General features: G+C 38.4%; 1 protein-coding gene and 1 long non-coding RNA gene across 3 annotated transcripts in view; one reads left to right on the top strand and one right to left on the bottom strand.

Moving 5' to 3' along the window:
- The window catches only part of LOC140684477 (uncharacterized), a 33,371-nt gene extending 33,023 nt beyond the window's left edge, over positions 1-348 (bottom strand). The window contains exon 1 of the long non-coding RNA XR_012056793.1: positions 67-348. This is a non-coding gene — a long non-coding RNA (uncharacterized lncRNA). The remainder of the gene's footprint in view (positions 1-66) is intronic.
- A 259-nt stretch (positions 349-607) lies between these two features.
- STK24 (serine/threonine kinase 24) overlaps positions 608-23,658 on the top strand; it is a 51,344-nt gene continuing 28,293 nt past the window's right edge. The window contains exons 1-3 of one of the 2 annotated variants that reach the window (XM_072931460.1): positions 876-1,011; positions 3,491-3,552; positions 13,094-13,324. Coding sequence is in view for 1 of the 2 variants with exons in the window: in XM_002198969.7 (XP_002199005.2) it covers positions 970-1,011; positions 13,094-13,324 (273 nt within the window). In the remaining variant the exon portion in view is untranslated. Of the gene's footprint in view, positions 1,012-3,490; positions 3,553-13,093; positions 13,325-23,658 lie in introns of both variants that reach the window. The other variant, XM_002198969.7, reaches the window with a different exon arrangement.

Here is a 23,658-nt window from a genome sequence, read left to right as displayed (position 1 = left end):
AAATGTTTCCTGCAGTTAAGAGATTTGTACAAACTCTAGTGAATTATCAAATGAAAAGCAACTTACGCTGCAGTGGATGCTGACATCATTTAACAAAACCACTTGGAAAGACAGCGAGCCTCGTTATCCTATGGATCCCAGACCTACCGGCTGACAGGTTTCAAAAACTTTTAACACTCATGAAACTCCCTACGTTTTTATGCCGGGGCGGAAAAATGAGAGAATTTTAGGACATTCCACGGCACACGGGAAGCTGTGCGACTTAGCTTTTAAATTCCAGTTGTAACAAAGAATAGAACATTGTCGAGTTCTCAAGGGATTTGCATGTACGCAGAACTCCTGTGTGGGAGAGACCTCAGTGCTGACCCGCTGTGCTCCCGCTTGGGAACTACAGGAGAAGCACGACTGGCATTTTGGTTTGCGGCTTCTGACAGGAAGCCAAGCGCTTCCTTCAGCGGAGCACCGGCGTTGCGGTGCGTTCCGCGGCCGTTGCACCGGCACCGAGACCGAGACCGGCACCGCCACCGCCACCGGCACCAAGGCCGGCCCCGACCCGCGGGGCTCCGGCCGCGCCCATGGCGGCGGGCGGGCAGGTACCGCGCACGGCAGGCGGGGCAGGCGGGGCCGCCGCTGCCGCTCCGCCCCCTCCTCCTTCGCCTCCTCCTCCCGCCTCAGGTTTGTCATCGTGTCGCCGGCACGGCCCGGAGGAGGAGGAGGAAGAAGAGGAGGAGGGATGAGGAAGCCGCTGCCGCCTTTGCATCCGTGACGGGGCCTGGAGAGCCCGGGCTTGGGACGGCCCCTTTCCCACCGCCGGCGCACAGGCGCTGCCCGCCCGGGGGAAGGGCCAGGAGGAGGAGGAGGAGGACGGCGGCGGTGCTGTGTGAGAGGGAGCGTGGAGATGAGCTCAGCTCTGTGCCCTGGAGCCGCCTGAGGAGACTCGGCTGCCTCCCAGCCTCCCTCGCCGCCGCCATGGCTCACTCCCCCGTGCAGGCGGGGCTGCCGGGGATGCAGGTGAGCAGCTGCCCCAAGGGCGGGCACGGACACGTACCTCGGGCCGGGCTGGGTGTACAGAGGGGCATTCCCGGGTCTGGGGGGACAGGGTGAGGGGAGAAAGAGCCTCTTGACCCTGGCTGGGCCACGGTGGCTGGGCTGGGGGCAGACGAGCGGGATGGAGACGAAACGTGCTGTCAGCGCTTGGCGTGGCGCCAGTGAGGTCCCTCCGGCCGGTGGATCCCTGCCTGCCTCTGCCTCCATCCGCCTCTGGCCCTGCAGGCGTGCGGAGCGGAGCGTGCCGTGTGGCCCCCTCCCCGGCCGGGAGTTCTCGGTGTTTTAATTCCTGAAGCCAGCCACGGCTCAGTGGGCGATTTTCGGCCCCGTTAGTTTGGGGTGCGCAGGGGAAGCATACGTAAAACCAGTCGGTACAAGCAGGGCCTGGCAATGTTGACCTTCAGCGCATGCTGCAGTGCCCATGTCTGTGGTGCTGCTCTGAGGTGGGTGCTCGGGAATCGGGTTTGGCTCCTGTGTTTGATTCCGAGAGTTCGTCAGCTGCTGTTGTTACACGGTGGAATTTGCTCGTTCTGTTCTTAACTATATATTTGAAATAACTAGTGTGGTTTTATGCTGACTGAGCTGGCTTAGTCTGAGCTTCCCCCCCACCTCGATTTTGTTGATTTAAATGGCAACTGCTGCCAGGAAAACATTAAGGTCAGTGGTATCTGTGTGTTGTTATACTAATATTCGCCACATCCGATTAGAAACTTTCTTGCCCTTATCTTCAAAGGGACAACTTATGAATGACATGTAAGAGTTTCTCTTAAATTTGTCTCCTGGATTAAAAGTGTTTGTGCATCACTTGGTTAAATATGGATTTACCATAGTTTGTTTTATTGTGAGTCAGGATTCTAAGTCATTAATCTCTTTTCTTTCCAAAATCTGAAGATTTGAATTGAAAATATTACATGCTTAGGCATAGCATGAATTATGTGCTCATACATAGTACTGGATGCCCTGTAGCCTATGTAGGCCCACCCTCTGAGCTAATTAATCTATTGCTGTGTAGGTCCTGCTGTTGAGAGTTCCAGTTCGCCTTTCAAATATGAGCAGTTTGCTGATTGCCGGAGGCAAAGAAATGGTTTCTTGATTGACTATGGATATTGTTTGGGCTTTTTAAAAATTCCCTTGAGACTTATTAGAACTAAGACAACTATCTGCTTTGAGACAGAACCTATAACACTTTAGCATTTAAAAATCAGATTTGTAGCTGCTTGGAAGTGAGAGAACGAAGATTATTCCATCCATATGCATGTACTGATGATGTATGCCACTGCATGATCCGAGGACTTGTGCTTTTTATTGACTTGATTTATTATTTGGTTTGTAGTACTGTTAGCTCTCCTGAATGTGTGGCTCTTCAGGGTTCTTGTTAGTTCACATAATTTGGGACTTTGTTTCAAATAAGTTTATTCAAAATGGTGTTCTTTTTCTCATGATTTTTATTCTGTTACTATTTGAGTTGCTCAAGTGTGAACTTTCATAGTCTAAAGAAAACCCCCGAAACACCAAACTAGAGATCTGCCGATAGGTAGAGGCATAAATTCTGTGAGCAATGTGAATACTGCTCACTAATTATCTGTGCCCAGTTCAAGACGTCTGTATCCATTTCCATTCTGTCAGAATATATAGCAGTTTTACAGTGGTCTGTTTTCAGTACACGATTCTCTTTGATTTCACTTCCAAATAAATGTTCAAAGAGTAAAGTACATACCATGTGTGACATCTGCTTAGATAAGAAAAAGATTTGGGACTTTTTTGTTGTGTAGAAGAGAGGAATATAGCTTAGTTCTCTGGGTTATAATTAAATTGCCTAAATCACGGGACTATCTCTTCTTTTTCTGTAGTGTGATCCCTCCTCCCCACCTACCAGCTTCTGCCACAAACGGTGGAAGCAGTGTCAGTGACAAGTTATGCAGCTTTCTCTGACATTCTTTGCTGTACTCACACAAGAGAGCAGCCATTGTGCTTGTGTGAGCAGGGTAACTTCTTAACCCCAAAAAATCACTTGGAGGGACATCACATTTATTAATGCTGTTTGGCCTGAGCATGGTAGTGTCAGTAGAGGAGAGGAATGAATGATTAATATATTTCCACCTAAGCAAGATGTCTGATCCATGTTTGAAGAGTGATGCATAAAAAGTGAGTGGGTAGAGAGTGAGCCAAAGGAATGAGAAACTGTGGAGGAAATGTAGGATGGTGCTGGAAGGTTGTCAAAACCTGAGATTTGCTGTCTGCTGCACAATGGGCATGCTGTAACCTGAATTAAAATAGAGTTGGGTTTTGACCTAAATTTCTGTCTGTTCGGTTTAAGTTCAGACTTGAAGTTTTTGCTGTTGTTTTAAGGGCTCTGTGTAGGTATGAGTTTGAGTGTGCAGGGTGAAGATGCATCATGACTAAACTGAGGATGTGTTGTCTTGCTTCTTCATGCCTCATGAAGTGGCCTGAGGAGAGTGTGTGTTTGCCTGTAAACGTGTGAGATTCCTGCAAGACTGGCTCAGAGTAAGTGTATATGACCTTGATTTTCAGACTGGCTTGCATTTCAAGGCTGTGGTAAACTTATGGAGCTTCTTTAAGGAAGCTGTATTTTAAATCAAGTACTGTGTTTATAAATTTATGGTAATAAATTCCTGTGGTGCTTTTAAAATTCCATCATCTTTAAGACAAGCCTCTTCTGTGTGATAACCCCCTTTTTTATCTTCTTTCCTTTTCGGTTGTTTTTGTAGCAATAACAGTGTTTATGCAGTAAGCTATTTTTATTCATTCTTCATTGTATTTTCAGTACAAGAGCTACAGGTTCTTCCTGCAAAATGTAAATAAGTGTTGACATTCAAGCTGTGTTTCTTCAAGAAATGCCAGAAGTTTAACTAAATTTAAGTAGGAACTTGAGAAATGAACAGAAAATATTTTTAATTATAAAGGCACCATTTTGGACTCAGAAATCATTGGAAGTGTCAGTTTGCCAGAGCCTGGAAGGGTGTTTTGGGAAATGCTGCTGTTTAGTTGTCTATTTTTGTGCTGTTCCCAAGATGTTCACTTTTGACTGTCCTAGGAAAAGTGTCTTGGCCTAGAGGATCCTTTGTTCTGATCTGGCATGGCTGTTCTTTTGTAGTTACACACTGTAGGTATTATTGTCTTTCTTATTGCAACTCATTCTCCTTTTACAATAAACTGTTTTAACTACTTCCTGTGTGAGCTCTGTGTTTGGTGACTCCAAAATACTGTGTTGCTAAATCAAAGGCACTGTGGAAAGGCCACTTAGCTTCTTCTGCTTTCCATTTGCAACTTCTGTGGAGATTAGCTTTCCCCAGTTTGATTTTTTTTTTTTGAGGGGTTTTGCTCAATGTTACTATTCATGTTACAGTTTGACAAATACTTTGCACTAACTTACAGCACTTAAATACTGGACAGATCCTTGGACCATTATGATCTTGGCTAATCAGTTTTAAAATATCCTGAATACAGATGTCATTGTTCTGTGATGTATTACAAGCTCAGCCCTTGGGTGCCAAGACACAACAGTTTTAATTGGTGAAGAAGTGGGCATCTTCTCCCTTTGTAGTGAAAGGCTGTTTCAGGGCTGTGTAATAGATTTATGGAGCTGTTTGAGAGTCAGGAAAACCTATTTCCATAGTGTGACCTTCCAGAATAGGTACGTAGATGGAGCTTATGGTGACTGTGTCTTTCAGGTGTCCTCATAGACCAGTCAGACTGGCCCTGTATTGTGGCAAGTTTCATGTGTGTGTAAGGTACCCAGCTGGCATCTTTGTTCCCCGGAGAGACAAAAGGCTACTGATGTAGCAGACACATTTAAATACCGGGCCTTGTGTTATGAGTGGTGTACAAAGCTCTGATGTCAGCTTTACATAGTGGCATCTTTTGTGTTTCTGAAGTAGAAAATGTCTCTTGGCTGCATTTTCAAAATTGGCTTAAATTCTTCTCTTACTCCCTTTCTTGTGAGTGGAGTGGAAAGGGGAATTGAGGATGCACAAAACACTGATGGACAAAGTCAACAAGGCGTGTAATATAAATCAATAATAATAAAAAATACTGCATCCATCCTATAGTAATTTGGTCCCTTCTATACAAAAAAGTATGTGAACAGCTGGAGAGGGTTGAGAGAAGGGCCACAAAGATAACTGGAGGACTGGGAAGCCTTTCACATGGGAGGGCTGAGAGAGCTGGAGAAAGGACAACCCAGGATGGAGACCTTATAACCATGTTCCAGTATTTAAAAGGTGTCTGAAGAGAAGATTGAGACTACCTTTATACTAGGAATCGCATGGAAAGATAAGGGATAAGAGATACAAATTACACTTGGGGAGGATTCTGATTGTCCTATTTGTGAAGAACTTTCCTTTTGTGCCCAATCAGCCATTGGAATAATCTTCTTGAGGAAATGGTGGATTCCCCAACGCTGGACTCAAAATTTTAAGTCTGGCCTGGACAGGGTGTTGGACTACCTTGCCTAGACTGTGCTTTTGATGGGAAGGGTTGGACCAGATTTTCCTTGAGATCCCTTCCAACCTGGTATCCTATGACTGATTGATTTTGATCTGGTTATTGCTTTTGTGATTATACACTTTTTGTGGACTACTGTTTAACTCAGCAGTGTTCTGTGTGCTTAAAAGTAGTAATTGGTGTGAATGCAGCTTTATAATCAAAACGGGTTTTACTTGTAAACTGTTGATCTGTATAATTTTCCATGTGCATGTGTGCGCAAATGTCAGACTGTGCTGGTTGTATATTAGTATAGAACTAAGAATCTTGCACTGTAACTTGATAAAAAGTGAGGCTTGAATCAGGAGAATTAATTGTATTCTTAGTTGCTCTGCTTGGCAGCTTCTTGAGACAGACATCTGGGTTTTCTGTTAGATATAATGGATGCAAGAAGAGTCTCCCCTCAAATTATGGGATTGCTGTAGAACCTAAAATTCACTATTTTCCTTATTTTTCTCAAGTAGTATTAATGCAACATAACTTTCTAATTGCCTCAATTAGCATTCTTTATTCAACCATTTGCCATAATGATGGGGTTTCTCCTAAACAGCTACTATTTTATTTTTCTTTTTATCAGTAGCTTGGCTAATTAAGAGTGATTCTCATCAAGGAAGTTTTAGCTTTTTAGCAAGGGTAAACAAGAGAGAGACATTATTTTAAAGCTGTTCTTGGGACGCTGTTCCTTACCTGTGTTTTTCTTGGTGTCTAGAATACATCTTGTTTCACTGCCATACTGTCCATGCTGCTGATACTTGTATGTTGTTTTCACTATGCACCCAAGGCATGGAGAGATTTTTAATTGCAGTAATTTACAGTTTAGAAGTGTAATGGATGGAAGGGAGGAAGTCAGGTATGGGTTATGAAATAAGTGGAAAGAGAGTTATACAAGGGCTGAGGAATACTTTTATGATAGGCTAACTTTAGGCAACTTTTTTATTCCTGCTGGAAATGTGCTTACATCCGGTTTCAATCTAGGTAGAAATCAGAACAAGAGAGTTAACTATGTAACAAATATGACTATTAGTAGGCCATAGTGATTCATGCTAAAGGTTTTTACCTTCAGTGTTTGAGATGCAAGGTTTACAGATTTATTTTTTGCTTCCTCTCTCCCCTGTTTCAACGCATTGAAGTTTCACAGCAGAATTTATGGCTGTTGTTCCTTTTTCTCAATAGTTAAATGTATTGCTATTGCTAATTCTCTGTATTTTTGACATGTTGTATTTCTCCCGTAAAAAAACCAATTTCCTTATGGTAGCATGTGTCTGAATTGAATAATTATAGTATTGGAGATGGAAAGTGAGAAATATGGAATATGTATGAAGAAAAAAAAGAAAACAATTACATGTTACTTTTTATAATTGACAAATTCTCAGTGAAAGAGCTGGATCTTAGTTCTACACCTAGTCATTACAGATAAATGCTTTCATTCTAGTCTTTGTACCTCTCATTCACTGTTTTGTAGATTAGTCTTCTTAAAATAAAATAAAAATCAGTTGTTGCTGTTCATTATAAGATGGCTATGGTAGTTTGTCTCATTTTACTTTATTATTGATAAATAAGACTTGAGAGATGGTTCAAATTTGGTTCCAGATTTAAGGCTTCTAAAAATGTCTTTTTTTTTTTTTTTTAATTGTTTAGATAAAAGTCCCAGACTATAAATCCAAATACTTGATTCTATTTTTTTGTGTTAACTGGCTGTTCTTTGAAATTAGGGGTAGGGATTGATACAATTGAACCAAACAATTTATAGTCTTTTTACTGCCTATTTTATATTTCAATTTCACACCAACTGCAGGAAATAATTTTGTGTGTTGTTTCAATTTTTCATATATGGGATCTATATATTGCTGAAAACAGGAACTTGTGAGCTTCTGAGAAAGCTGGAATTCTGGGTAGCAAACTTTGAGGCTTCTCGTTCCTGGAGGTAGTTTTTTCTCTGATGCAAAAGCATCTTATATGGGTGTACCCCCTGCTTTGGTAGCACAGGTTTGTGGGAGGGCTGATTTGAATTTGTGCAATTTACCAAATTTATGTATCTTTACTGGTGCCTCTTGTGCTGCTAACTTTGTGGGGATCAAAGTAAAAAGGGGAGCTCCTTAATACTGGTCTGTGTTGAGGTGAAGGGACGTTACAGGGTTTTTGAAAGATTTCAGGTAGTGATCTAGGGAAACCTTTGCAGTGCCTTCTTGAAACAGGGAGCTGTGTGAAGGAGAATGACATCAGCTGTGCCTGCTGGTTACTTTGATTTGCTTTAGGCTCAAACTTCTCAGGGTACATGGGAAAATTTCCTGTGTGAACTTCTCTGGCAGATTTTTTTTCTCTGGTCTGACCAAAGATAAAAAGTAAAGAAATTATGTGCAGCAATGGTATCTCAATTTTGAAGAAATTACATTGCTGTGCAGTAAATTTAGCAGCAAAAGTATTTTTTCATGTGATAGGAAGTGTATCACACAATAGCTGAAATTGTAAGGGACTTGTGGAGCACATCTAGTCCACATCCTGCTCAAAGTAGAATCACCAGATTGCTCAGGACTATATCCAGCCTAGTTTAGAATACCTCAGAGGATCCACAACCTGCCTGGGCAGCCCTAATCTAATGCAGCATTATCTTTATATTAAGAAAGGCTGGGTTTTTAGCTTTGTGGTTGTTCTGTTTTGGTGGTTTTTGTTTTGTTTTTTCCTTTTTTTTTCTTTTCCTCTTTTATTTTTGGAAGTTTAGATGAAGTATCCTATAACTCAATTTCTGGCCATTGCAACTTGTCTTTCTGCTGGATGCCACAGAGAAGAGCCTAGCCTTGTGTTCTTTATTCCTTTCCATCAAGTATTCACACACAGTAAGATTTTCATCTCCCCAGGCTTCTCTTTTCCAAGCTAAAATATCCCCAGAAATCTCTGAACCTCTTCAGATTATCATACTTTGGGCTCAGTCTTGATAGGGAATGAGAATTGAACTAAAAAATTGGAAATTGATTTGGTGAAATGAAAAGTTTACAAAATGAAATGTTAAAAGATGATTGATATTTCAAGTGAGCTGCATAGAGAAATAACAGATCTGCAAATACAATCAGTTGCACAGTTAATCTTAAGAACTTGAATTATGGAGATACTTTAAATTCTTCTAAGTTAAAGAGAAATATTTTTAATGCCTTCTGCAATAACTGGAACGATTCTTCATAAAAAGAGGTTAGAAATAAAACTGGAGTGAGATGTGGAAAAAGACTCAAAGCTGTATCTTCTCTCAGAATGGTTATGGGTAAAGTTGGATCTAACTAGTTTGAATTACAGTAACATTTTCTATTGAACTTTAAGGGACAGTTAGCGTGCATAAGAATTGGGGATTCATAAAAATAAATATGTTACAAGATGTGTGTAATCCTGACTGTGAAGAGGGTACTGCAGAAGTGGTGTCTGGGTGGGTGATACTGCTGGTTTCTCCAGGACTGTTCTTGACAGTTGCTGACTGAAAAGTGACCTTTGCATAGAAAAAGGCAATGCCTGAAAAAGACAAAATTTAAAGGCACCTGTTACATGTGAGAGGCAGTGCTGAAGAGCTGTGCAACCATGGGGATTGGAATTACTGAACAAAAGAGCATAAAGTGCAGATTATTTTAAGTATGAGAATTACAAATAGCCTTTGCAAAAATCTAGGAGCTCATTAGTTGGAAATGCAGAGCATTAGGAATAGGCAATTTGGTTTATTTGGCTGCCGCTGAGTTTGAGCCATAACGCCAAATTGAACAAATAGGATCTGAGAATGTATCGGACTGTTTTTATTTTGTAGAAGTAGGCAACAGTGTTGTTAGGTACTAAGAAGAGTTAATTTGAAATGGAATATGTTTTTCTGGCTGATTAAGGTCAAAAGTAATGAATCCAATGTGGAACAAGTACAGAGAGATTACTCAAATTTTTGGGTGAATGGTGGCTTTGCTTATGGTGAAAAGGACTTTGTTCTACATGGCTGAACAAGCTGGACAGTGAGATAAGATGGTTGCAGTTTATGTTAAGAAGTGTGAAAAACTATTTGAAATAAAAAGCAAAGTAATTCAAGTGTCTATGGAAATTGAAAGTTCAGGAGTCATTCAATCTGAATGCTCCATTATTTGTTTTTGATTTGTTGCAGTATGTATTCTGTGATAAGCTTTGAAAAAAATGTTATAGTGGTAGAGATCTAGCTCTTGATCAAGGTGATTAGCTTTACCCATTTGCAGCAGATATTGATGTTCTAATCTGTGGTTTCTACCAGTATTTGATGTGCTCCGTTACATGATGGTTCTTTTATCAGTTCCCATTATTTTACTATTAGTAGGAATAAACTCTATGCTTAGTAAAAGTTTGCAAAGAACAGAGTCAACAAAACCATAGTGGCAGTGTCTGTGGAAGTAATTTTCTCTACATAGTTGTGTAGAGAGAATATTTATGAAGCCATTTGTTTATTTTGTCTCTGTTTGAAACCAAGGAAAAACAAATTTGGCAAGAATCCTTTCCAGATGTGATCTTGGAAAAATGGGTGGGAATTGGCCACTCAAGTACTTTCAGATTCAAGTAGTTCATTATGTAGCTGGAGGCCTAATCACTATATTTTTGAAAGACAGCAGGTCATTAAAGAAACCAACTCTTAGTTTTTGTAAAAACACAGGTTGCCAGTGGTTTAAGGCTCACACTTCAAACAGCTGATGTTCTGAGAAGAAATTGGAGACCTTCTTACAGAGCAAGAGTGTGTTTGCATTTTTTGAAACAACTGCTACCTCCTGTTGCTCAGAAGAAAATTCAGGAATGGCAACTAAACAGTTGCCATTGTAGAACAAAGGAATGAATTTACAAAAGTTGTAAACTGGGAAGGAAGGGTTTATTTGTTTCAATAATTAGTCATTTCACAGGAAACTTCTGAAATAACATTATTATTGATAATGATTTTGATCCCATGAATTCGTGTTATTTATTATTGAACAATTAACATTTCAAAATGGCTGCAAAAATTTGATTACAATAATTCAAGTGAACAGTGATAGTTCATAGATTGTTAATGGGAAAAGGGGGTGTATACATACAGCCAGCAGAACTTAAAAAAGCTGCTGGCAGGTAGCTCTTACGTCTTCCCCATATGAGCAACTGCAGTGCACTGCAACTGAGCAGTGCTGGCTTTTTAGTCTCAGGAGGTGAAACATTGAATGTTTTAGGCAGCTGCAACTGAGATTGGTTTGTGGCTTACCCAGATGCCTTTCTAATGATGTAATGCTCAGATGCCTGTGGCTAGTGAATGGAACTAGAAGGCTTATGTGGTTGGATTAGGCATGCACAGCTCTCTACAGCACATCATCTCAAATTGTGACACAGGATGTATGGAAGCGTAGATGGATAATTGTTTTCCACAAGGGAAAGTATCTGATGCTGTTGTTAAGGTTATTTTTATTCATGAAGAGTTCTCAGAGAAGACTGGTTTAAATATTGACAGCCGAGCATTCTGTGAGGCATGAGAAGAATCAGTAAGCACAAATTGGTTTGTAGTTTTGTGATCTCTTAGAAATTATGTCCCTGAAAGTATTGGTAAGAGTTACTGTGCAGCTAAGGGATGACTTTGGGAAACATGAAGTGCTCTGGTCTGGTGTCCAAGTGGGAGATTATATATATATATATATATATATATAGATATATATATATACACACACACATATATAGATATATATATATACACACACACATATATAGATATATTATGTATGTAATATTTAATGGTGTGTAATAGTATGTTGTTCTCATTACATAGAAACTAAAGGAGGAATGAGCTGCTTTTGGTGGAAGGGATGTAGATCTTTTGCTCCGTTCCTTTAATGGCGCATGCTCTCTTCTGTTTGTTTCCCAAAACTGACTTTGGATAAAAGGATGGATCAGTAAGATGGAAAACGGGGAATTTCTTGCAACTGGTGAAGTCTTGCAGTAGGTACACTTAGTGGTTTTGCTTTGGGCTGATCTCACCAGTGATGTGTCCCTGGAATGATTATTTGAAAGCTGTGATGTCTTATAGCTGACTTTAAAGTTCTAAAAGTTGTTGTGTACTCCCAGTTTGTGCCAGATGATGATAAAATGCTTTGAGAACCAAGTGGGTTTATCTTTGGGTTCAGTCAGTCCCAGCTACCTGGTCCTCAAAACACCTCTTTCAGCTGTGAAATTTAGATACCTCCAGAGAAAGTGTGTTCTAGGTTATCTTCCTCTTGCAGCTGTATGGGTTAATTATATAACTTTGAGATGTGAGAATATAAAAGTGTAGGTGGGAGGTGCTTTATAAGCTAAATTTAATTGTTAAAGAAAATGTTGTTTCAGTGTTTGTCAGTGGTAACTTAGAAATTCTCATTCCCCTCTTCATACTACTACACGGGCTAAGTATAAACTGTGGTTTTCTGCTTATTTAGGTATTACTGAATGCTTCTTCTATGAGCCTTTTTCTATATCAATGACATATTTTCACTTAGCTAGCATGGTGCCATCCTTTTAAAGTGTTAATTTTATTTCTTAAGGACAGGTTTCTAAGTAATCCTGTCTTTCTTCATTTATGACTATTCCCTCTATTTCTGACTTTTCCAGTTTAATCATAGAACAGTTTGGACTGGAAGAGACCTTTACAGATCATACAGTCCAACCTGCCTGTAATTGTAATGTATGTATGTTTTGTTAGCTAGTGAGGCTCCATGCTCCATGTTAGATTAAGAAGGTATACTGTGGAACTGACCATCTGTGCACTGGAAATGAGAAGTCTGAGCAGCAGTAATGAGCTGAATACTTAGTAGTGGAGAAAAACCAAATGTGGCAGTGTTAAGTCCTACATTTACATGTTTAGGCGAGCACTTGTAGCTTTTATGTGACTGTTCAAGAAAGCTGGAAACAGGATGTTTTAAAGAAGTGAATGACTACGCAACTGAGAGAAGAAGAAAAATAAATCCTCTTTGAGAAAACCTTGGCATCAAGGAGAAGGAGGAAGCATGGCTATTCATGCAGGTGATCCTTAGTAGGAGAAAATTGAAGAGGATTGTTTTTCACACAAACAAAAGGAAGTAGTGCTCTGTGCACTGAAGAAAGTGAATGAAATCCTTAGGAGGAGGAGATACAAGACAAATATGAAAGAGGGATTTTGAGATCTAGGAGGGAAACAATTTATAGAGAAAAGGTTAGACTGAAGGCTTACTTTTATTGGTAGTGGTGTTTGATCTATTTGCTTTTAATAAAACCCAAATCTTTGTAATGATCTTTCATTCTGGATTCTATTTATTGGCAAAAAAAAAGAAATTGAGATGGCAACATTTTCTGTTGCCAAATAGGATAAACCCCTGACACATGGACAGTATTAAATTTGTTCTTTATATGCAGCGAAACATAAATGCATCAATGTGTGCATCTAAGAGATTTAGAAAGAACATGACCATTATGGAGGTAGAAAAAGGTAGCTAGATAAATAGGAATATGCAGAATTGGAAGTGTTTGTTGCCTTTAAAAATACCACATTTTGTTACAGATACTGAGCAACTTTTCTCTTTATATTTATTTTTAACAGACTCTGAAGGCAGATCCAGAAGAACTATTTACGAAACTGGAAAGAATTGGTAAGGGGTCTTTTGGTGAAGTTTTTAAAGGAATTGACAATCGGACTCAGAAGGTTGTTGCTATAAAAATTATTGACCTAGAAGAAGCAGAAGATGAAATAGAAGACATCCAACAAGAAATCACGGTTTTGAGTCAGTGTGACAGTCCATATGTAACTAAATATTATGGATCCTATTTAAAGGTAAGATACTCACAGATGGTGCTGATTTGATTTTACAGGTAATTCTTTTCCAGGTTCTCCAGTTGTGCCTGTTTTTGTTGGTGAGGTTTGTGAAACCTTGGTTGAAGAAAAAGATATTTTTGTCCTTTCAACTCTAAAGAAAGAATGAGCTCTTATATATTGTGAAGTGTGTGACAGAATTTAATAGGAAAAAATGCATGTCTATTGCTATTTTTGTACAAAAACCCCTTTATGTAACATGAGTTCATTGAGCTCTAATATGTTCAGATTCTCTTAATATTAGGTGATTTAAATTTAGAAAATTCAACCTAAGTCTGCATTTGAATTATCAAAACATTAAAAGCAATTAGTCTCAGCTGTTTTGTGAAGCTTGAAATTTGTTGTCAAGGTTTGATCCCTGATCATTCTAAGTATTTAGGTTGTCCTTCTGAGGAGACTGAACCCAGCCTTGGTTTGAGTGATTTAAAAATTAAAATCTGAAAGTAAATAATTTTGCATATTAGACGTAAGTGAAGCTAATAATGGAAGGGGTTTCTGTTTACTGTCTTGTGAATCTGTTTCCTTTTCCTCCTACTGCCATATTATTATTGTCGGGATTCAGTTTGAAGTGTGCCGATAGTTTACCCATTTGTTAAGGTTTTCTTTTTTTTTTTTTGTTACTGTTTTCAATTGGATAGATGTAGTAATTTATTATGTCTTGAAAGTAGTGGAAATATCTGGAAGCTTTTGTTATTACTTTATTCCTTGGGTAGACTTTGTTCCTGTCTTGGTAGTTCTTTCTTTTATGACAGTGAGATGAGAATCTAGATAAGAGTTTGTTGTCTTGGCAGGATTTGAAGTTCGAAGTAGGCATAAAATGCTTTACTTCAGTCTGCTTTTGCTTTTGTGGAAGTATTCTATTTATCAGCAAAGAATAGAATGAAGGTTCTGAAAGGGGAACCCTGCTTTGTCTATATTTCTAAGATTGCCAGTTAATTTCCAAAGGAAAGAGGACATTTAAAGTAATTTTCTGGATTCAGGAGATGCATTACTCAAGGAGGAGACAGTTTTTCATTTCTTCCTTGTGCTCGGAACCAGGTTGCTTGAATATCTTATCAGTGAAGGGCTTTAGTAATGGTTTTTAGACCTGATAACTTGTTACCATAACTGGACTTCGGTGTTAGGTATAGGTTTGGTCTCAGAAGCATCAGAAGGCAATTAATTGAGCGCAGTAAATTTGATAAATTTTTCCTTATGGCTTCTACCACTGCTTTAGAAATTACTCTGTCATGGATTGATAGTTAAATGAAGTATGGCAGCTGCACCACTGTGGCTTCCTGGTCTATCTGCTCTAAACAGTTGTAGCCCTTCCCTGTGACATTCCAGTTGTATGAGCTGCCCCATCATGTCTTGGTAATTGCGATGAGATTAAAGCCTTGTGACTGCACAGAGATCTCAAATTCCTGCTACTTGTTCCCTATACTGCCTTCATTGGTGTGCCAGCACTTCACAGAGGTATTTGAGTGTGTCTGTGTCTCGGTAGGGGTGCAAGGGAATGTCACACAGTCCTTTTCTCTTCTCCCACTTCTCCTAGTTCAACCCTCACTTTACCAGGTTGGGCATTCTGTTGGCAAAGGCTTATGTGACCTGTTTCAAGAGGTGGGTTCCAATCAGCAGAGTTCTAAACCAAAACCTTGTTGCCAGCACCAGTGGATACTTTGTATCCATCTACTTCTCCTCTCATCATTTACCCAAACTGGCATAATTAAGACAAGACTACCGGGGCCTCCAGACCCTTGTCTCCAGAGCCCTGATATTGAATGTGATGGTTCCTATTACCCTTGGTGTCATCTGTGCCCACATGAGAAATCGGCAAGGGAGTATTAGCTCTTACCGGATAAGAAATAGAATATAAGAAAATGTCTGATGTTGGTTTTAAAAATATGGTTTTAAAACCTCTTATTGGTTTTAAAAATATGTATAATTACAATGAGGCTGAAAAAGAAAATGGAGTGTTCAAATTTGATCTAAGTGAATGTTGATGTTTTTTGAAGGCATTATGGCAGTGGCTGCTCTTCCTAATGGAAGGTGAGAGGAGATTGTAGGTCTCTGTACCCTGAATGAGTTTGGCTGGGATACACAGTAGGGATACTTGTGCTTATTGTTCTAAGGGGGACCCTCTGATACCTTCCGTATCCCTTTTTCTGTTCAGTGCAGTAGCCTGTGAGTTTTTCAGCTTGTGTCACCTTTCTAAGATACAGAACCAGTAGTGCCTGTGTATGACTCAGTTACTTTGCAGTGAAGTACAGATCCTTCTACAGTTAGTTGAATGTACAACTACTCATGTACTCATTGCTTCAGTCCTTTGTGAATGTGTGTTGTTTGTAAGACAATTGGTACTACAGCACTTTTGGTCTTCAAAACGAAAAGCTCATTTTTTAAATGCTGTTAAAAATTAATGTGTCATGGTTATTAGGTGATGTTGAAGTGGTAGAATCTTTGCAAAGAAAACATTTTGCAGTTCAATTTGTTTTCTAAAATAAGAGTAAGGTCTTGTTATCAGATAGAGATATTGCACCATCACATACATATACATACACACACAAAAGGGACTATATTAATATTTAAATGAATTGGTTCATATTCTTGGCTAGAAATCTAATTTTGTTTGCTGCAGGTATCTGTTGTATTTGGAAGCTGGGACTGACATATGTAGTTCTAACGGTCTGACCATCTTTTAGCTCTGTTTCTGACAATGCAGATAATCTGTCACTAAGAATGTTCAACACATTAATTTTCCATGTGTTGAATGATTAGGAGACTTTATTTCTTCTGTGATTGGACAGTTTAGCACTAATTACAAGAAAGATAATAATGTCTTGTCACAGAACAAACTTCTTCGAAGTAAGCAAGTAGGAAAACAATAGGATCTCAGTTTATATTGCCAGCCACTTCACCAATTATCATCCACTTGTCTGTGCAGCCTCATGCGTATTGACCATGTGTCTGGTGGATGTTGGATAAAAAGAGTTACTGTTTGTAGGGAACTCTTAATTTGATTTTCTATTAATTATTTTGGCAGAGAGATTGAAATTGGTTTTGGAATTGCTATCCTTTCTCTAAGTAAGCAGAATATTTTGGGCTTGAGGTTTTAAATATTTGTTTATTTTTTAGTAAACCAAATAATCTGTCTTTGAGAAATATTTATATTGTTCTTCATTCTGTGTTATTCCACACCTTCTTCCATTAAGCTAGGTGATTTTAGCTACCAGTGTGTTCAGGAATCTGTTGCTTGAAATTTTAGAAGGCTTATATAATACAATTGTGCTTGCCTGAGGCCTCTTGCTGTCGTGAGATGATGTGAGAAGAGCTTGTCAAGCTCTTGGTGTCTTCTGCATGATATACATGGTAGGACAGCTTGAAATAACTATTACAGTTTAATGAGTTAATGAAAGTTTCTTTGTTCTAGTAACTTTTTAAAAACACTGGCTAATTTTTAGGTTCTACCTAGAATAGTGTGATATACTGAAAAGCCTTTTTAAATTTTCTTACGCTGCAATTTTCTGTATAATCTAATTGACTATTTTGGAAGTGTGTTTACTTTATAGCAAATTCTTCTTTCATATCCAAAAAATGAAGCAATATCTGTTCATATGAAATATTACTGCTTTAGCACAATGAGTCTTAAATATGAAGCAACTTATTGCTCTCATAAAGCAAGTCTTACATTCCTTCTAGACTTTGTTCTGTGCATGTGTTGTTGGAGGTTTGTGTGCAGTTGCTGTGATCAGAGTTAATGCAAATAGAGCAAAAGCAATAGTGAAGTGGTAACAGTTTAGGTTGTCATTCTGAATATAAATTTATTTGTGGTACACCTTTTTGTCAGATATCAAGTTGTATTTGTATAAAACAGAACGAAAATACCCTTTTCCAAGGGCATTGTAGTTTTAAATACAATGTCTTAATGGTCTTTTGTCTACTGTAGGATAAATATGTAACCGCAGTGTTGATCTTAATGTAAATTGCAGTTTCATGGTTTATGTGGCTGCAGATATCTACAGGGATTGCCATTCCTTATCTGCCATGGTGTTGTTAAAAACCTATATTAATGGTCCTTGCTGTCTTCCAAATGAAAGGTTCATCTGTTCCTCTGTGATCTGATTAAATGCTCCAAAAATAGAAGAATAGTTCTTTTTAGATTCTTATAGAAATAATTAATTAAATTCTCTGGATCTGTTTACTCTTTTAGATTTTATGTTCACAGCATCCACATTCTTCTTACAAATGGATTAGGGAATCTTTTTGTTTTGTTAATTAAAAAAAAAAATTCTTATAAATTTGCTGTCTCTTCTTAATTTTGCTGTGCTGGAACTCTTAGGAAGTAATGCTATGCTACTTATTCTAAACCTTTTCAGTCTAGAAGCTTGTCAGCTCTGCTTTTTGCATCTTATTCCGCTTTACCAATTTTTCAAGAGGTTAGTTAGATTTGGTTCTATGGTTGTTTGAAGTGGCTTTTATTTTCAAGATTCAGATGTCTCTCTGGTAATGTTTCTTCAGTTTTGTTAATAACTTTAAGTATGTTAATAACTTTAAGTATGGCTTTATTATAACTTAATAATGTTTTCATATTTCTTGTTTTATTATTTAGAAATACATGAGCAAATTAATTTGTGTTTATATTTAAAACATTGATGGTTAAAGACCCTTGACTTTTTTGCATTTATATATATGTACATTGCACTCCAAGCTTAGGTTAATAAGTGTCAAAAGCTGAGATTGATGTGTTTATATGTATATGTTAAAAATTCTTTCCTTTCTTTGTCTTAGACTTCTGTACATATATACATAATGGCAGAGCAGATAATTTATAAGTAGTTTCATCATCCATTGTAACTAGGTACAAATGATATCAAACTGGTAGTGAACTAGTTTTGTAGTATGTATTTTAAAACATATTACTGTCTCTAAGCTTATGTTTCTTCATCCTCCAAATATATTTTTCTAGCACACTTTGGAGCTTCAGAGAATAACCTCTTTTGAACTGTTAAATATATTTACCCAAGAAGAATAAGACTTCTAGTATATTTCCCCCTTTATTTCATACAGACAGCTTCCCATTTGATGAATGTATTTTAAGAATTCTTTAAAAAAAGCTTATAGGAAACAGTGATAGAAGGTTCATAAAGGATGGCTGCCAATAATTTAAACTTTAGGATTTTTGTTACATAAAACCTGTATGGCTTTTTATTTCACGTCTAGGATGTATACTTACTGCTGAAAGTCAAGGTGGTGTTTCTGTAGACATCAAGAACACAGAAAGTAGCTTCTGGTTAACTTTTATGAATGACACAGTCTACCTTAATTAAAAAAATTAAGTGATTTCTATGAAGTTTAATTAACTGAATTCAGTAGTACAATGAATTCTGGCAAATGAACTCCAGCCAGAAAAAAAATTATTTATGAAAAATTGTGATTCTGAAATTAATATGTGGTTTTATTTTTGGTAATCAGATAAATGTGAGGTTCGTAAACAGTGCTATGTCTGAACCTTAGCAAGTCTTGTGTTGGTTAGGGCTTTGGCATACACAGGATCAGTGATACTCTTCTCAGAATAACGTGGCCAGTTCACAGCTGGCTGGAAAACTACAATGCAGTCAGTAAAGAGCTTCTCAGGAACAGTTTAAGGTTTGGGAAACCTGTATTCCAGAGGATGACTGATGTTCAGCTTAGGTTTTGTTTTTTTAAAAGAAGGTTGGAAGTGACTCAGTGTGTATATAGGAAAGCCCTTTCTGATAGTTTAGTGCTTTCTAATCAATTATGCCAAAATATGACAAGATGTACTTGCTGAGTGGTAAAGATAAGCAAATTTCATCAGATAATCTTGTGTACTGTTTTAAGGGTAGACAGCTTAAATATTGGAATAGATTATATGAGGTGGGTTTTATGCCAATAGTAGGTTTTTGGGGTTTTTTGTGTCAGTATTTGCTGAATTTAAAGAAGCCTGAGCTCGAATGCTTTAGGAGACTCATGAACTTTAATGTGGATGTGTTGAATATTCTAGGTAATGTAACTTGGAATGTGGGTGTTTATCTGGGACTTCAATTAGTTTAAAGTTGGTGTTGTTTTGGTTTACAGGTTTAACTGGTTTGCTTTAACATTTACGAGCACCTCTGAATTGATGTGACCTTAAATGTATGCTGTGGGCCAGCCAGAAGTTAATGGACTTGGTGCATTCTGTTGTCATTTGATATAGCAGGAAGCCTTTGACAGGTTTCATCATGCTTATAGGGGTGGGAGACAGAACAGAGATTTTTTCCTGCTTAACTTTAAGACTGTAGAATCCCCTGCAACAGGGGTGCTACCTCAGCACAGGAGCAGAGTTTCTTGATGATCCATCACTGTGCTTTGTGCCCAGCCCCACAGCAGCAGCTCGTGCCCTTGCAGAGCTGACTTTTGCAACTACAGTCCTGAACTTTGGATGGGTGTTAGGACCATAGAGTCGTAATATTGTTAAAGTTGGAGGAGACCTTTCAAGATGAGGCCCAGCCATCAACTTAGCACCATGACCACTTTGTTCACCATTAAACCATGTGTTCACATTTTCTGAATGCTTTCAGGGATGGTAGCTACTGCTTCCCTGGGTACTCTGTTCCAGTCCTTTACAATCCTACAAAGTGAAAGAAATTTTTCTATGAAGAAATTTCACCACCTAGTACAACTTGGGGCTGTTTCCTCTAATCCTGTCACTTGTTACCTGGGAGAAGAGACCAACCCCCAGCTCACTGCAGCTTCCCTTCAGGTGGTTGTATGTATGGAGCAATAAGGTCTCCCTTTAGCCTCCTTTTCTTCCCTACCTCCCCGAGGCAATCCTCATAAGACTTGTGCTCCGCACCCTTCCCTAGCCCCATTGTCCTTCTCTGGACTCATTTAGTTAGGATTAAATGAAAAAAGCTGTAACCATCTTTTATTTTTCCTACTACAATTGCAGCCTTGTTGTCATCATTGCATTTTGTGAGGGCTTGAGGTGCTTAAATGCCTTCTTCATTTTCTTGACCAAAGCTAGAAGACATTGTCTTCACCTTTTGGAATTCCTGCAGCTGGAATGAGAGGAAGGCTGGGGTTGCAAATTCTGTTCTTGTGGCAATGTCAAGAACAAAATGAGGCCCACTTTCTTGTGAGCCAGCCTGTGTTCTGGTATGCTTTCTCTTCTTCTGAAACACTGGTAACCCTCTGTTCTCATTAGGCAACCCTGTCCTGCAGAGAAGTTGAATGAGTGTTGCCTTCATTTATCTATAGTAAATGTGGAGATGACATCTGGCTGGACTGCTCAGAGGGAGGTAGCAAGAAGATTTCTGTAATTGTTCTGATAGGCCCTCAGATCTTGTCAGTCTACTGATTGAGAGAATGAGTAGGAAGCTTCCATTGATAGAGCCCCTAGTAGCCATAAATATGACAAAAAGGCAAAAGGATGCCAAAGAACCCATATCTCTGTTTCTAGAGTCATGTTATTTTTCTATGAAGTCCTGTTTTCATATTTGTTTGGTCTCTTCTTATTTCAGAGATGTTACCTTGAACTCTGAACCTTTGTTGTCCATAGTCTTTACTACTGTCTTTCCCTGTAGTCATTTGCTGTGCTCTTAATGGTAAAAAGTCCATAGTTTGCATTGTCTTTATTCAAAGGTACTGTTTCAAACTGTAATTCTAGAAACTTGTTATTTCAGTATTTTCCTTTAGGAGTTGGAGGGATCATTAGTACTTTCTGGAATCTGCATCATATTGCCCTATTTTTTCACATCTGTTGAAAAATCTGCCTAGTAAACAATGGTGACTTCAAAAATTTTGCAGTTCACCAGTGTAATCAGTTCTGCACTTTTAGCCTTTTATGGCTAAGTAATTCTTACTGTACAAGTACATCATGGTTGGGAAGCATCACCTAGTATATCTCAAAGAAAACTGGGTCTGTAGTAACTATATTTTATATTTTGTGTAAGTATTTTACTGTATTATGTTATTCTGATCTTGTTTTAAATAAAAATTTAGAAAGCTTAATGAAAAATATAATTTATTGGAAGTAATATGTTTGTGTTGTCTTTGTGATGGCTTTAAAAGCTGCCTCTGTACTGCTATGATTGCTGACCTCTGTATGGTATGGCTGTAATTTCACATCTCAGTACCTGCCTTTAGGCAGATCTAACAGGTATGAAAAATAGGCAGCAGCAGTATCTTGTTCCCTATCCTGCTTACCTGTTCCTGCCATGTAACTTATGTTGGATCTGTTGGCTGCATCATGACTTGTTTCATCTGGGAGATGAGTTTCTTCAATGTCTTCTCCTGTCCCTACCAAACACAACCTTGAAAAGAGCAAACCCCAAATACTAACAGACCAGCCAATTCTGACTTGTGTCTGCACAACTGCTAGGTCAGGTGCAAAAAAAAATATAAATAAAACAAAGTAGACTTGGGTGGCCTAAAAACTGGGAGATGGGGGGAGAGAAAAGTGCCACAGGTTTTGGTAGTGGCTTACTTCTAGATTAGCTGTAACGGGAAGCCCCATTTAGTTTGACTATATAGATGGGGATCACACAGCATTGCTTTCTAACCATATGTAATCTTGTGTCAAATGTCCTTCTGTAACTTGTGCATTAACTGCTACACTTCTTGCTGAAATAATTGAAATTATTTCAATTATTGATTGAAATAATTAAAAGGAGAGTATTAATGTGGCATTGAAGTGCAAACTTTTTGCTCCTGTTGCTGCAAAGGGGAGGTTCAGCTGTGCCTTGCAAGTGGCCACAGAGGCTGTTGGAGCTTTCAGTGAAGTGGTTCAGCTCTCTGAGTGGATAAGGGACTAACTACCTCTTTTTTATTTATATTTTTAAATATGTTGTCTTAAGGATTAGAGCATTGTACACTGATGGTTCAGGTTAGTCTAAAGTTTTATACAAGCCCACTGCCAGTACATTGTTGATGGAGCTTCTTCCATCAGCCAGCAGTAGAGCTGAAAAAAAGAGAGTATGTGTATGTATTTATGCTCAGGCTTAGGTGCATTAGTTTTGTGGGCTGGTTCCTCATTTTTTTTTGCTCAGATAGACTTCCTGGCACAAAGCATTTTATCTAGAATGTGATTAGTCCTGCCATCAGGTGGCTGCCAGCCTATTGATATGATGTTCTCATGACCATCTAAAACATTTTGGTTGGAAACTTCTATACCTACGTCCATCATAATCTGGTGCTCTTACATAGTTACTGTGTTTTTGTGGCATCTTGAATATGAGTGTTAGGTAGTCTGTATTGCTTAGTTAACTTTCTTTTACTTAAGCATACTTTGGCATTTGTACAGCTTTTTGGGGCAAATTCTAAGTGTCTGTGTGGTCTGTATGCATATACTGGTATAAAAGCAGAGGAGTTACATTCTTTACACTTAAGGGACATTATGGCATGGTTCAAAATGTGTTAGTAAGCATTTTTAAATGATTGTTGAATTTTCAGAAATTGTTATTTGGAAGAAGTTGGTTAGACTCAGAAGTACTAAACTTCAAAAGGGAAGTTTCCCAATTAACAGGTATAAGGATTGTAGTAGTTTTAAAACATTGCAGTTCTTGTATTCAGTAGCCAGTGTTTTCAAACAAATTCTTAAGGTTCTTTCTTTATACTATTAAATTCTAAGCTCTTGCATATCAGTTGGAATAAAAATGATCATTTGGAGGTACTGAGCTTTCTCCCTTTCTGCTTCCTGCAACAGTTCCTTGAAACAGCAACTTGTAAGAGCAAAACAAAAACATAAAAAAGAAAGAAAGAAAGGAAATTATTTATGTGAATATAAGGTGTTTCTAAGAGTCAGGGTAAAATTTGTAAAAAGAGTGGAAAGTAAAAGGGGGTTTCCAGAAGAATTACGTCTTGTTGGGACTGTAATGATGAGCTTGACAGAAATTTGATTTGAAGATCCTGAGCTATTGTAGGGTTGATATATGTGTACAACACCATTAGTAGTAAGAGTTTTGAAGAAAGATTGGCCTATGTGTGTTCTGTAAAGGGAATAGTGGAATTTAATAGCATATGAATGCAAAAGGGGTAGGAAAAGAGGGTTATAGCTTGATAGGCTGCAGAGCAGGGGTGCAAAAGAGGTTGGAAGTTGTGTAAGTGGTAAAAAAGGGATTAAACCAATAAATGGATTGATATCTGAGCTATGAAGTAAATCTGATTTGTAACTTGCATCTTGAATTTAATTTGATGTAATGGGTGAATAGGAACAGATATAAACATTAGAGGAATTGTATATTTGGGCAATGGAGAAGAAGGGGTTTTTGTGCCTCATGTTTCTGTTGGAATTTTGTTTCAGGTATAGAGAAGGGAAT

This window comes from Taeniopygia guttata, chromosome 1 (assembly GCF_048771995.1).
Source record: "Taeniopygia guttata chromosome 1, bTaeGut7.mat, whole genome shotgun sequence".
In the NCBI taxonomy this organism is placed as follows: Eukaryota; Metazoa; Chordata; class Aves; order Passeriformes; family Estrildidae; genus Taeniopygia; species Taeniopygia guttata.
The sequence above is the reverse complement of the archived record's forward strand: the minus strand, read 5'-3'. Positions and strand labels throughout refer to the sequence as shown.